General features: G+C 41.1%; 1 protein-coding gene across 1 annotated transcript in view; it reads left to right on the plus strand.

Annotated features, from left to right (window-relative positions):
* Window positions 1-1895: 1895 nt before the first annotated feature.
* mao (monoamine oxidase) overlaps window positions 1896-12180 on the plus strand; it is a 52647-nt gene continuing 42362 nt past the window's right edge. Inside the window, exon 1 of the mRNA XM_061723265.1 lies at window positions 1896-2009. Coding sequence (XP_061579249.1) covers window positions 1958-2009 — 52 coding nt within the window. The 5' untranslated portion in view covers window positions 1896-1957. The remainder of the gene's footprint in view (window positions 2010-12180) is intronic.

Below are 12180 nucleotides of genomic sequence, written 5' to 3' on the forward strand. Positions count from 1 at the left end.
CGGAGGGAAGGTGGAGGGGTTATTTCACGTCTCTCTCGCCAGGGTCTGTACCCCCTCGTTCTCCCTGTGATGACAATCACCTCTTTTTTCTTTTTAGTAAAAGCCTGATTTTTTTTGTCATGGAAAAGATAGATATCGTTCTTCATAGGCAAGTACATTTGCATTAAAAAAAGAAGATAAAGACTATAAAAATTATATATTCATTAACTTTACTGATAATGCAGAACAATATTATAAGCTACCTAGAATCAGGAGTGAAGTCCATGTCTTATATAACTGCTGTAAAATCCAGAGGTACGTTGAAAGAACGAAGGTCTGTGCAAGTTAGGGTTGCCAATTCCCTGAAAAATAAAAAAGGGATACCTCATCGGCAGGGCCGGCCAACCTTTTGCCTTCACACTTCCTGGCGTGGTGAATTTTTTTAGCCCCTTTTTTTGTAAGTGAAACGATTTTTTAACTGTTTGAGAAGCTGAATTGAATCAAATGCATATTTTTGAATGCCATGAACACATGAAAAACAAATTATTATCCAGGAATTCACTTCAATACAAAATAACAAAATTAACTCAATAAAATAAGTATCTTTCTTAAACAGAAACTTGTCCTGCTTAACTTAAAATTGTATAAATTAATATAAAACAATAGAAAGATAGCAGAACATCCATTCTGTAATAGTGCACATTTTTAGTGCAATAACAAAAGTGCAAACAGAAAGTCTGTAGAAAACTTGTAAACATATTTGTGCCTCAAAGGCCATGACTGAAGGCTACAGTTGTAGTAAAACAGAAAAAAATAACTTATGGACTCAATCCAGTTTTATTGCAGGACTGTATGTGTCCAGTTGTTTACAAGGATGCAGCAGATACTAAGATCTGCATGTTCATATTCCTTCTCCAAACAAGGTGGAATTGATACCAAGCAGTATTATTGGCTGTTTTTGGCTACTGTCTTCTTGATGTCTCAAGATTATTGTTGCAGTATGTTTTTAATGTTAAGCATCACTTGCTTGTTTTTAAAATAAAATATATTCCAACATTTAAACGTATTGTTTAATTTCTTAATTTCCATACCATTTAATTGAAATCATTTATTTCATACAATCTTAAAAATCTAAATAATATATTACAATTAGAAAATACATGACTTGTAATAACAAATTATGTTAAGTAGCAATAACAGGGTCGTGTTAGCTTTCTTTTGATATATGTTTATATATGTTTTTATATGTTTAACTAAGTCCAGAGCTGCGTCTGAAATTCCATCCTCCCACCCTAATGAGTAGCAAAAACAGTATGTGAGAGTTTTTAGTGCGTCCGAAACATTAGTACGTACAGTACACAATAGTATGCACTATCCATACTCATTCCGGATACATTTTTTAGTGTGGATTGATGCATACTAGCCGAGCAGAAACTTCCCACAATGCAATGCAGCGGTGTTTGGTTGCTAAATGCTGCCCAGATATGCATATGTCTTAAGTATAATATTCAGTATAATACAATTATTATATAATATTAATATTATAATATTTGTATATAATAATATTATATAATGTCATCTTGTTTGGGCCAGGATAAACGGGAAAGAGCAGAGCGGTGCTACTACTGCTGTGACAGGAGTTGTTACCATGGTAATAACAACTCTCCCTCCCAACGGCAGGAAGTGCCGTGTGGCTCTGAGCAGTACGTCCAAATGAATGCATTCTGATATTTACTCAAAAATGAAGTATACTTTTTGAGTATATACTGTTTAGTATGGGATTTCGGACGCACGGCATGACACTTGCACGCTGCTACTACGTGTGGGCGGGGCCTGCGGGAGTGGGCGGGGCCTGCGGGAGTGGGCGGAGCCTGTACGGAGTGGGCAGCCCGGCTGCTTTAATACAGATGCGCTCCGCCGTGCGCCCTGCGTTCAGCGGACTCGGTCGGAGCAGGGCAGCCACACACCGTGCAGCACCATGACTTCAGCCAACACCTACGATGTCATAGTGGTCGGAGGGGGCATATCAGGTAGGAGCCGCTGGATAAACAACACTCTTCATTTAGCTGGAGGCGGAGTGTGCAGGGGAGACCGGAGTAAAGCCAGCGCGCCGCGCACCGCGGCGGCTGATGCGCTTTTGTGAGCGGACAACTGTTGCACAACAGCCGCTCCTGTGCTGGTGAAAAACTGAGCTGCAGTCACATCCACACACACTTTTATATGGCTGAACCAAAGCAAAATGCACGTTTGTCCCCGTGTCCGGCTTCCATCCCCGCGTCTCTTCCGCGAGCGGCCGCCTCCCTCCCTCCCCGCACACCGCTGTATCCCGGCGGGGCTTGTTGAGTAACAGCTAATCAGCCCAGCACACTTTGTATTACATAAGAGGAAGCGGGGCCGCCATAAATCATTACTGTTTGCATGTGCGAGACTGTCATGTTTCATTTGAGGCTTTCCAGCTCGGGGTTTGGGCTGAGACGAGCTGTGATGCTGAGGATGAGACCAGCAGAAATACATCTGCTCCTGAATTATGTGTTTTCCAATCAGCAGCTGGTGATGTAAGAGTTGGAAACCAGGGGTGCAGATCCGATGTCAGGATTGAGGGGGACACCAACGTGATTTTAATTTTTAATTTTTTGCCAATATGCAACTCATACCATGCCACAAATTAGTAAAGGCTCGCCAAAAAATACTGCACAGGGAATCATTTATTGTGCTTACCTTTCTTGTTTATTTGTCCTAAACAGCCAACAGTGTGTGTCACTGCTTACTTAACTGTTATATTTCTAAATCATAATCTCAAATTCTTCTCACCATCTTCCTTTTATCCTATGGGACTACTTTATGCACAATCAATTGATATATGGATGAAATATGGAGCCCTAAACAAGTTGTTTAAACTAACTGATCATGTTTTAACACAGTTATGGTGGTAAACAGTTCTAAAAAATAAAAAGGACCCATTGCTTTCATTCCGTACACCTCAAAACGCACCGTGGATGTATTATTTTTTTAGAAATATATTTTTAATAAATATTCTACATATTCAACCCTTTAAGTCTGAAAATACATTTGTTCAATTTTGAATAATTTAGGGTATTTTTAATGGGGGGGACAATTCATGTTTTTCAGAAATTGGGGGGGACATGTCCCCCCCGGGATCTGCACCCATGGTTGGCATTGTTTCTTTGGTACTAGAAGGGTGTGCAGCTTCATTGGACTGGCTGGTTAGGTAACACTTTATTTCCTGAGGCTGTAGCTTCGGAATTGTTATACAGTATTTCCAAACAGATAAGTATTTTATTGTGGCAGGCTCTGTTCTATCTCTGTAATCAATAACGCAGGACTCCACAAATCACTGCTGTCATATAAAAGACTTGAGAGGTCTAATATTCAGAGAAAACAACTCTTGTTTGAAGCAGAACTGGCATGTGAAGTGTGGCACGTTTAATTCCAGGCCCTGTTGTTCCTGGCTGGCTCGCGTCTTCCTGCAGCTTTCAAACCACCGTGACACTTGTGCACATGAGCTGTCAGGCTTCCAGGTGCAAACCGGCGGGCTGAGCATTTAAACGGCCTGTCAGGTTGTTGTTGTTTCTCCTGACAGCGAGGAACCTCCCTCCCCCTGACCGCTGCCCTCTCCCTCAGCCTGACAGCTCCATCGACCACTCCCCCGTCTGCACGTCTGTCTGTCCATGAGGCACAGAAGAATTTAGGTCAGTGTCAGGTCAAATACCAGTCAAACAGGGGAAACAGATTCTGCAGAGTAAATGGCTGTTTAATGACACCAGAAGACCCCGCTGGCTCTTCTCCTGCTCTGCCTGTCGTCTCCCGTGGCACATAAGGGGCTTTTAATTACACTATTTGTTTCTTCTGCATCCCCTTTAATGGCTTCCGACACGGTCCACATATAACTATCACTGTCCAGTCAAGGGACAGGTCTATGCACCTTTTCCTGCGCCGCCCTGTTTTGTCTGCACATGCAATTATCATTTTCCTGCTTGCAAATACTGCAGCCCCGCCAAGGGCAGTCGGCGCGTTTTGAGAAAACATTAAACGCTTGTGACAGCCTGTTATCAAACCAGCAGCCGATGCCAAGGAAGAGGAGGGGAGGTCAAAGGAGCGGAAATGATGGGGAAGAAAAGGAGGAAACCTCTTGTTTTGCTTCTGCAGCTGCGAATGTGGGAAACATAATTTACAAACTGAGAAAGGAGGAAGAGGGGAGAGAGAAGAAAGGGAAATGAGTTTCTGTTAGGTTGCAAAACTCTGCTGGATTCCTCATCGTCACAGATGTTAACTCGGACGAGTCAGGAGCGATGCTGCAAAACCAAAAAAATAAGAACGTAAAGCTCATCTGAGCTTTATTAAATTAAAGAAGGAAGGACCACATACTGCAAAACATACAGTTTTCTTTCAGAGCGACAGTATTGACATGGTTACCAAGAGGATGCACCTCATTCATTATAATTGCACTGCAAAAAACTATTGTTGCTTATTTTTAGAAGCTCAACAAATCCATAAATATGAAACACTGAGAAAAGTCTCAATAATAAAAGAATAAATCCAAATTATATTCACAACCTAATGAAGAGAACTGTTTAAACCGAGGAACATTATCACGTTGAAAAAAGTAAATTTAAATTTGATGGTTTCAAAAGTTGAAATAGAGAATTTTTAATTTATTTTATTTAATTAATCACGATGAAGAATCCTCTCTTCTGTTAAAAACAGACCAACAACAACATAATAAAATGTATTTATGGCACTGTCACAGTAGTTCTGAATAATGATTATTACCCTTTAAAGAAGTCTGGTTTTATTTATTTACTTATTGATTTTATTTTCAGTGTTATATGTTCCCCTAAAACCTATATACACCTTTCATCACTGATGCTCCTTCCATCCAGATGTGCAAGCTTCCCATTCCCTAGGCTCTAATGAACCTCCATCCCAACAGAGACGAAGGCCTTTGGTCCGAGTGCTGATACCGAGCAGGTGATCCCTCTCACCTCCCTGGAAGACACTGTCGCCATGGTCACAAAAAGATTTTAGAATCAAAATTCAGTTCATCTGGCCACAGGAAGGTTAAATGAGCCGTGGTTCAGAAATGACGGCCATTTTTTTCCGGATTATGTCCACACGTGGCTTGATCTTGGCGTGATAGAGGTTTAACCTGCGTTTGTGGGCGACTCAGTAAACTGTGTTCTTGTATTTCTGGACTATTTCTGAACCCATGCCGTGATGTTCTTTACAGCATCATGCATGTTATGAGTACAGTAGCAGCTGAGAGCCCAAACTTCTCCCAGGGTTGATGTTCAGATCGTGTCCCTTGTCCAAAGAGATCTCTCCAGAGTCTCAGACGCTGTTGTTGACGGTGTACCGCAGCTGATGACATATCCAAAGCCTTGACAACGGTACACTGAGGGACAGTTTAAAAGATAATAACACACATAGCCTACATTTTAATTTCAATTCAATTCTAAATCCTACAATTTCCTCTGTAAATAATGGGCTACTTTTAATATTTAATACATTTTAACATTCTTTATGGTGAATAAGATACAGGTTTATGATCTTTGCAAGTTATTTCAATAAGCTTTTATTCTCATTGTACATTCTCTCATAAAAAACAGTTGTAGTTCAGGTCCTCTCCTCGGGCAACATGCAGACACAAAAAGCATTTCCAGTTTTGTGTTGCTTGCATCAAACAACACAAAACACACTTTTAAATGCTTTTTTTAAATTTTAGTCATTAGGAGATCTCCATCAACAGGTTAGACATTTAGGAAAGAATTGGAAATTGAAATCAGGGTAGAAAATGACAGTCTGCACATCTCTGGTAAAGATCAGATACATTTATCTGTTAAACAACTTTAGCCTTACTTCAGAGATGTTTGTTCTTCCTGAGTTATTTCCATCTGTTGTTTATTTTTGGTCCTGCCTTTACCTATCCTGAATCCACTTCATGTTTCCCTTTGAGGTCGCCCCATATATCAGTTGGAAATACTTAAACCTTTTAAAATCTGCAGCCGCAGACTCCTCCACTTCCTTCTTCTGCTCTGCCCTGTGAACACAACTGTTATCCTCCAGCTATTGGGACCAGTGATGGCGCCTGGCAACAGACTCCCTCCCTGGTGGATTGTGGTGAGGTGCTGCTTAACTGGGATATGGTGCTCAAACACAACAACATAATGTACTCTGCTTTTCCTTGAGGGGCTCCAGCTCCGGAGAGGCTGTCTGTGGAACAAAGTTCAAGCTTTTCTTTTAGCTCGTATTACTGGAGATACAGTAACATTACATTCACGCAGAGCGTTGTATGTGCACAAGTCCTGGACACTCAGCGTCTTCCTTTGTCCTGCTTCCAAACAGATAAGATTTAAAAAGATCATAGTTGTCTAGATTTGTGCATAAGTCATGTGAACGGACATTACAGCCAACAACGCAGCAAGTGGTTTAAAAGTTTTAAAATAACCAAATTCTTTATTGAAAATTAACCATGACAGTAATTTATGTTGTTTTTTTATTTTATTTATTTATTATTTTTTATTTATTAACATACAGTGCAAACAACGACAAAAGACGACACAGTGTGTGTGTGTGTGTGTGTGTGTAGATAAGGTGATGAAAGTAGATACATAAATTGGCAATATTAATTCAAGAGTAAATAAGTTAAACAAATAGATAATTATCATATAGAGTGGTGTAGCATGATATAATATAGAATAATAATATAGTAATATCCTAATATAACATAATTTTTTATAAAATATTATAACATATAACCAAATTATATCACCATACTATATAGCAATATAATAATACTATAGTTTAACATCCCATGAGATTTCATAACTTAATATAATAATAAACTATGAAACAATACATCATGACAATGCTAAGAATAATTATTAGAATTAAAATTGGGGGGTGAGGTCAGACCGGGGCGTAAGTAATTTATGTTGTAGCAAGGCCCATTTCATGCAGGTACCGCCACCGTGCTGCACAACAGGCTCTGTGGGACGTCACGTAGCTCTTAGGCTGTTTTCTGGTGTATATGGACTCACATTGTGTGTGTGTATATATATATATATATATATATATATATATATATATATATATATATATATATATATATATATTCATCACCATATTCTGAGGTGATTCAAAACAAATCGGTTCATTTAGCAGGGTAATTGGATGATGAATCTCGTAGATCTTTGTTATTGCTTCACACTGCAGCTTTAAGCGATTTCTGGCTGAGGTCCCGTCTGTCTGTATTTGAACCAAACATCATCATGTACAGTTGTTTACCTTTAATGGAGACATGCTTGATGGAGGTTGATACGAAGCAACATTTCTTAACATTTGGCCGAAGCTCCCCAGAAATGTAGATGGAGACGCAGCTGCAGTCTTTGAGACGTGTGCACCGTGTTTTGGCAGATCGGACAAACAAATGCCGCGAGATACATCGGAGAGCAAATTCCTCTCATTGTGAAACTCCTTCCAGTTTTTTTTTCGTTGCATACTTTACTTTGCAGGTTACTAATGTAGAAAAATAAACATCCTTTTGTCGTATAAAGTAAACATGTGGGGCGCTATCAGTGTAGGTGAACCGTTCCTCAGCAAGCAGTTGCAGGTTTGAGCCCCAGTACCGTGTTGTGTTTTTGCAGTTTTTCAAAAATGTCAGTTCAGTTTGGAGAAACGCATCACTTGTGTAAAACTTTAGCTGTCTGAAATCACCTCAGTGAACCCTGTAACGCCTAATAAACCCCAGAGCTACAGGAGTTTAGGCCAAGTGTTAAAAACACTTTTTTTTTTCCTTTCAGGGAAACACACAGTGGCACGGTCACGCAGTGTTGATCCACGTGAGCGCTTTGACCGAGACGATGAATGAGAACGAAGAAGTTGTTTAGACCGGGGGGGGGTTGCAGTTTAAGGGGGTGCTCTTCTGTTGAGTTTCAGTGCTGGGAAATAGGCCAGCGGCCTGTTCTGGTATGTCAAGGCCTGTCAAGGTGGCGCCAATGTCTGGGCTCCCTCGAAAACAAAACGCGCAGGAGCGTGACGCTCATCTGCGCGGCTGCTGCGCGGCTGTTCCCAGGTCCTTGTTCACAGTTGTGTTTGAACTACAGACACATTTTCAGTAGGTCTTAACACACAGATGAGAGCTGCTTCTAGTGATTTATGTCTGTGTTGGATTATTTCTGTCAGTGTGTTCATTGGTGTTGAGGTTTTATTGTTACAAGTACAGAACTTTTTCTTTGGCAGCTATAACGTAGTGAAGTATCTCATCTGTCAGCGAAGGAAAGGTTCTGGCTCTGCTGGAGGTGTTGGTTCTGTTTCAGGCGAGTCTGCAGGTTTCTCTTAGAGTGGGTCTGAGTTACAGTCCACTAAAAATCAGATGGAATTTTGTGTCTGTGTGTTTACATTTTAGTGTCCGTGTGCACGTCCAGTTCCTTTGTTCGTATAAACGACCTGGATAACAGCCGAGGACAGATCCTGGCAAACGCACACATGCACATATAACTGTGATTTACCTGAAGGCTGAACTTTAAGTCCCTGAAAAATTGATTCTGTGTTGTTGCTGGTGCCACTTGACTCCTCAGCTCTGTATCACAGTTCAGTTCACTGCAAACAAAAAGAAAAAGCCAGTTCCTTGACATAACTGCTGGAGCTGGATCCTGAAGAGAGTAAAGCTTCATAGTCTCAAGTTAAATTTTCCAGCCTTACAATTGAAATTTAACAATTTTAGAACTTAGCAAAACAGTTTTGATCCCTAAAACGAATTTTATTTCTATGACGATTGGACAAAAGTGCATTCTTCTGTAAATTATTTTACGGTAAGAATGGAAATGCTGGAAAAATAAGTAAGAATCAGCAAGATTTTGAAGATGCACAGGTTAAAAACTGCAGCCTCCAATTCCTTCAGCTCTGCCTCTGCAGCCACACCCTCAATACACGTGAGAAGGAGTCTGACGGACAAGTCAGTGGTCCAAACTTCACTTTGCTTGGGTCACCCACAATGACTGGGTAGTTTTAATGCTCTGCTCACATGCCAGAAATGTGGTGATCCCTGACACGCCATAAACAACCAATCAAATATCTTTCGCTCCTCAAATGAGCCACTTACTTTGAACATGTCCCATGTGTTGGGGTTTGGTTTGCTAGGACCCAAATGCAGGAGACAGAGGGAGGCTGGAGGCAGGAGTTCTCAAAAAACAAGGGTTTTAATCCAAAAAGGCAAAAACAAAGCGCTGCAGAGCAGGATTAACCAAAAACCAGGAACAGGAAAAAACGACGAGGAGACATGGAGGTAGAACCAGTACGGACCGACCGGGAACCAAGGAATGACAAGACAAGATATACTGAGGGGATAACGAGACATGACGAGACACAGGTGCAGACACAATCAGGGCAGATGGGACACAGGCGGGGCAAAACAGAAACTGAAAGTCACCAACTGGGGGGAATTGTCAAACCCTGACACCATGTACGATTTCATTGGTTAGCACACTTACGTAGCTGCAACATGATTGACCGACACGTGCGCTGAAGCGTTCAGCTACGCCTCACTTCACTCCATTCAAAGTGAACGGACATCGAGGACCCACTTCCTTGGGTGATTAATGTTTTGACGTGAGTTGGTTAGTTATGGTTTGACGTGGTGAAAAGAGCTTTGGGTATTTTACAAACAATGCTTCAGAAAAAAATAAAATAAATAACTCCTACCCAGCCTTTAGGTGCTGTGTGGGTCACTTTTATGCAGTTCTGCAGCTTGCTGTGCAAAGTTTCCTTCCTTTCTGTAGCTCAGTAATGGAGGAAATAAAGTCTATATTGCATATGAAGTGGCTCTGATAAATATTTAGCATCAGCATCTTTTACTGAAATTAATGCTATCTATCGCCAAGATGAAGAAATAGCAGGAAATACGTGACAGGAAACACAATGCTACCAGAAAAAGCAATCCCATTTGATCGGTGGATGTTTGTATTAGACTAAAGCAAAGGTTACTGCACAGAGGAGAAGCATAAATCATCCCATTTGTTGATCAAATTTTAGTCCTTTCATCACTTTTAAAGACTCTTCTACGACAATTCTCTCGCCTCCAGTAGGCTGTTCTCCATAGTTCAGCTGTCATCGTGTCTGAATGCTCACCAACTCCTGCATTTCTCAGGAAACTTTGCAACAGTGCCACAGCCGTTCTGTCCAGCTGTGCAAACAGCTGAATTTGTATGTTTTTTCTGCTGAGCTCCCATGTCGACGGTTCGTGTGCGGGTGTTGGGAGTTCTTCTGCGTGCCTGCACCTCTTGTGTTTTTTTTGCTCGGCTCAAATCTCAGCTGTGTTAATCTGATGAATGATGATACTGATGTCATGAGTGCTACATGTAGCTGATGGATGTTTGCTCGGCCGGGAAAGTCCTCCTCTAAGCAGAAGATCTGAGCCGGGCCATCTGAGGGAGAAGTGTCTTCTTCTGCTGGTAACATCAAGGCGATTGTGGTTTATGCTTTTTGAAGAAAATCAGATGAAAGAAAGAGGAGAACTGCTTGCTGCTACTGTATCGTTTACACGTCACATCTCCCTTGCTTACTTGCGAAAGCAGAAGATAAAAATGAGAAATTTGCTCCGTTATGGCGGGTTTTGTTGCCGGCCTGTTCCACGGCCGGGACCAGTCATTTCCTGGAGTTAGTTAATTATATGGCTGCAACTGTTTCCAGTAATGATGGAGAGATTAATCATGTGGCAGATTATCTTTTTACAAGGCGGGTAAACAAAAATTGAATGCAGAGAGAGAAGAGGTGAAGGCGTCCACATCAACCTGAGGAACAACGCCTTGGACATTTATTTAGTTGAAAGAGTTCAGATCTAAGAACGGTAGAGAGAGCTGACCCATGAAGTAAATAGATACGGTCCACATAGTATTGTTTGATAAATATTACATTCAGTTCAACAGTTGTGTCTCATTTTATTCATTCAGTCTGCAACTGTCTACTCACTATGCCACTCATTTCTACAACACACTTCAGTGCCACTTAGAAATATGACTTTTTTTCTATTTTAATCATAGTGATAGAAATAATGAGGTGTGAGACAGAAAGGAGCGCTAACGAGCAAAAGTCTTCTCTCCATGTCTGCTTAGCACTGTGCTGTTGTTCTCACTTCACTTGGCCCATCCATCCATCCATCCATCCATCCATCCATCCATCCATCCATCCATCCATCCATCCATCCATCCATCCATCCATCCATCCATTCATCCATCCGGGTTTTTTTACCCCATTGGCAAAGATATTTTTCTTTAAAATAAGACAATTTTGACTAGATTCATGCAATATTATTTCTATTACTATATAACATAGTTGTTGCGGTGGAAAAAAAAGCAGAAATAAAAACACCAAACCGGACCCCGTCTGCCCGTCGGCTGCATTTGCGCTGACCGCTACCAGTAATAAAAGATAGCCAATAATGGTTGCAATGAATTTCCCAGCCGATGAATCGGCCTTCCTCCACTTTAAGGATGAAACACACATGAAACACAACAGCAGCATGATGCAGAAACAATCTGTTTGTGTACACTGAAAGTCTCTTGTTTGTTTGATGAAAACGTGAAATTGAGCTGTATATCTTGTTTACCCGAGTGGATCAATACGGAGCAATTCAGGGTCTTGATTCAAGTGGCACACTCATTAATCAGCGACCTTTGGAGTTTTATCATTTTGGCTTGTGATCCTGAGATTTAAAAAAAAAAAAGCACATTTTATCTGCAGTGTCAGTTCTCAGGCAGGCGTGAAGGTAAAAGACAATGGGGTGAATTGTTGAAAAAATCAGATTAAATTAGAATTTTTATTTAAAGATGACACCTGGAGCTCTTTTAGTGTTTAATGGACACGTCATTCTGACTGGAAACATGGTATAGCAGGTGTATGAATGTGTATTTGTAACTTTACAGAGGGAAAAAAGCGGATTTAAGTCATGTGAGTTAGACGGTTACACCTGAGAAACACTGCCTTGCAGGAGCAGGTAGTAAGTGAAAAGACAAGTGGCAGGTGGTGTTCCAGAGGTGGTGCGAGGTGAGAGTCCGCCAGCAGAACACGGGAGCAGCAGCGGGAGATAGAGGCAGAAACAGGAAATGGCCTTTCAAGGACGGCCGTGTTGAAACAGCCACATGATTACATGCATGCTGGTTATAGACTGGCCCGGATAATGGTCAT

Source organism: Cololabis saira, chromosome 6 (genome assembly GCF_033807715.1).
Source record: "Cololabis saira isolate AMF1-May2022 chromosome 6, fColSai1.1, whole genome shotgun sequence".
NCBI lineage: Eukaryota > Metazoa > Chordata > Actinopteri > Beloniformes > Belonidae > Cololabis > Cololabis saira.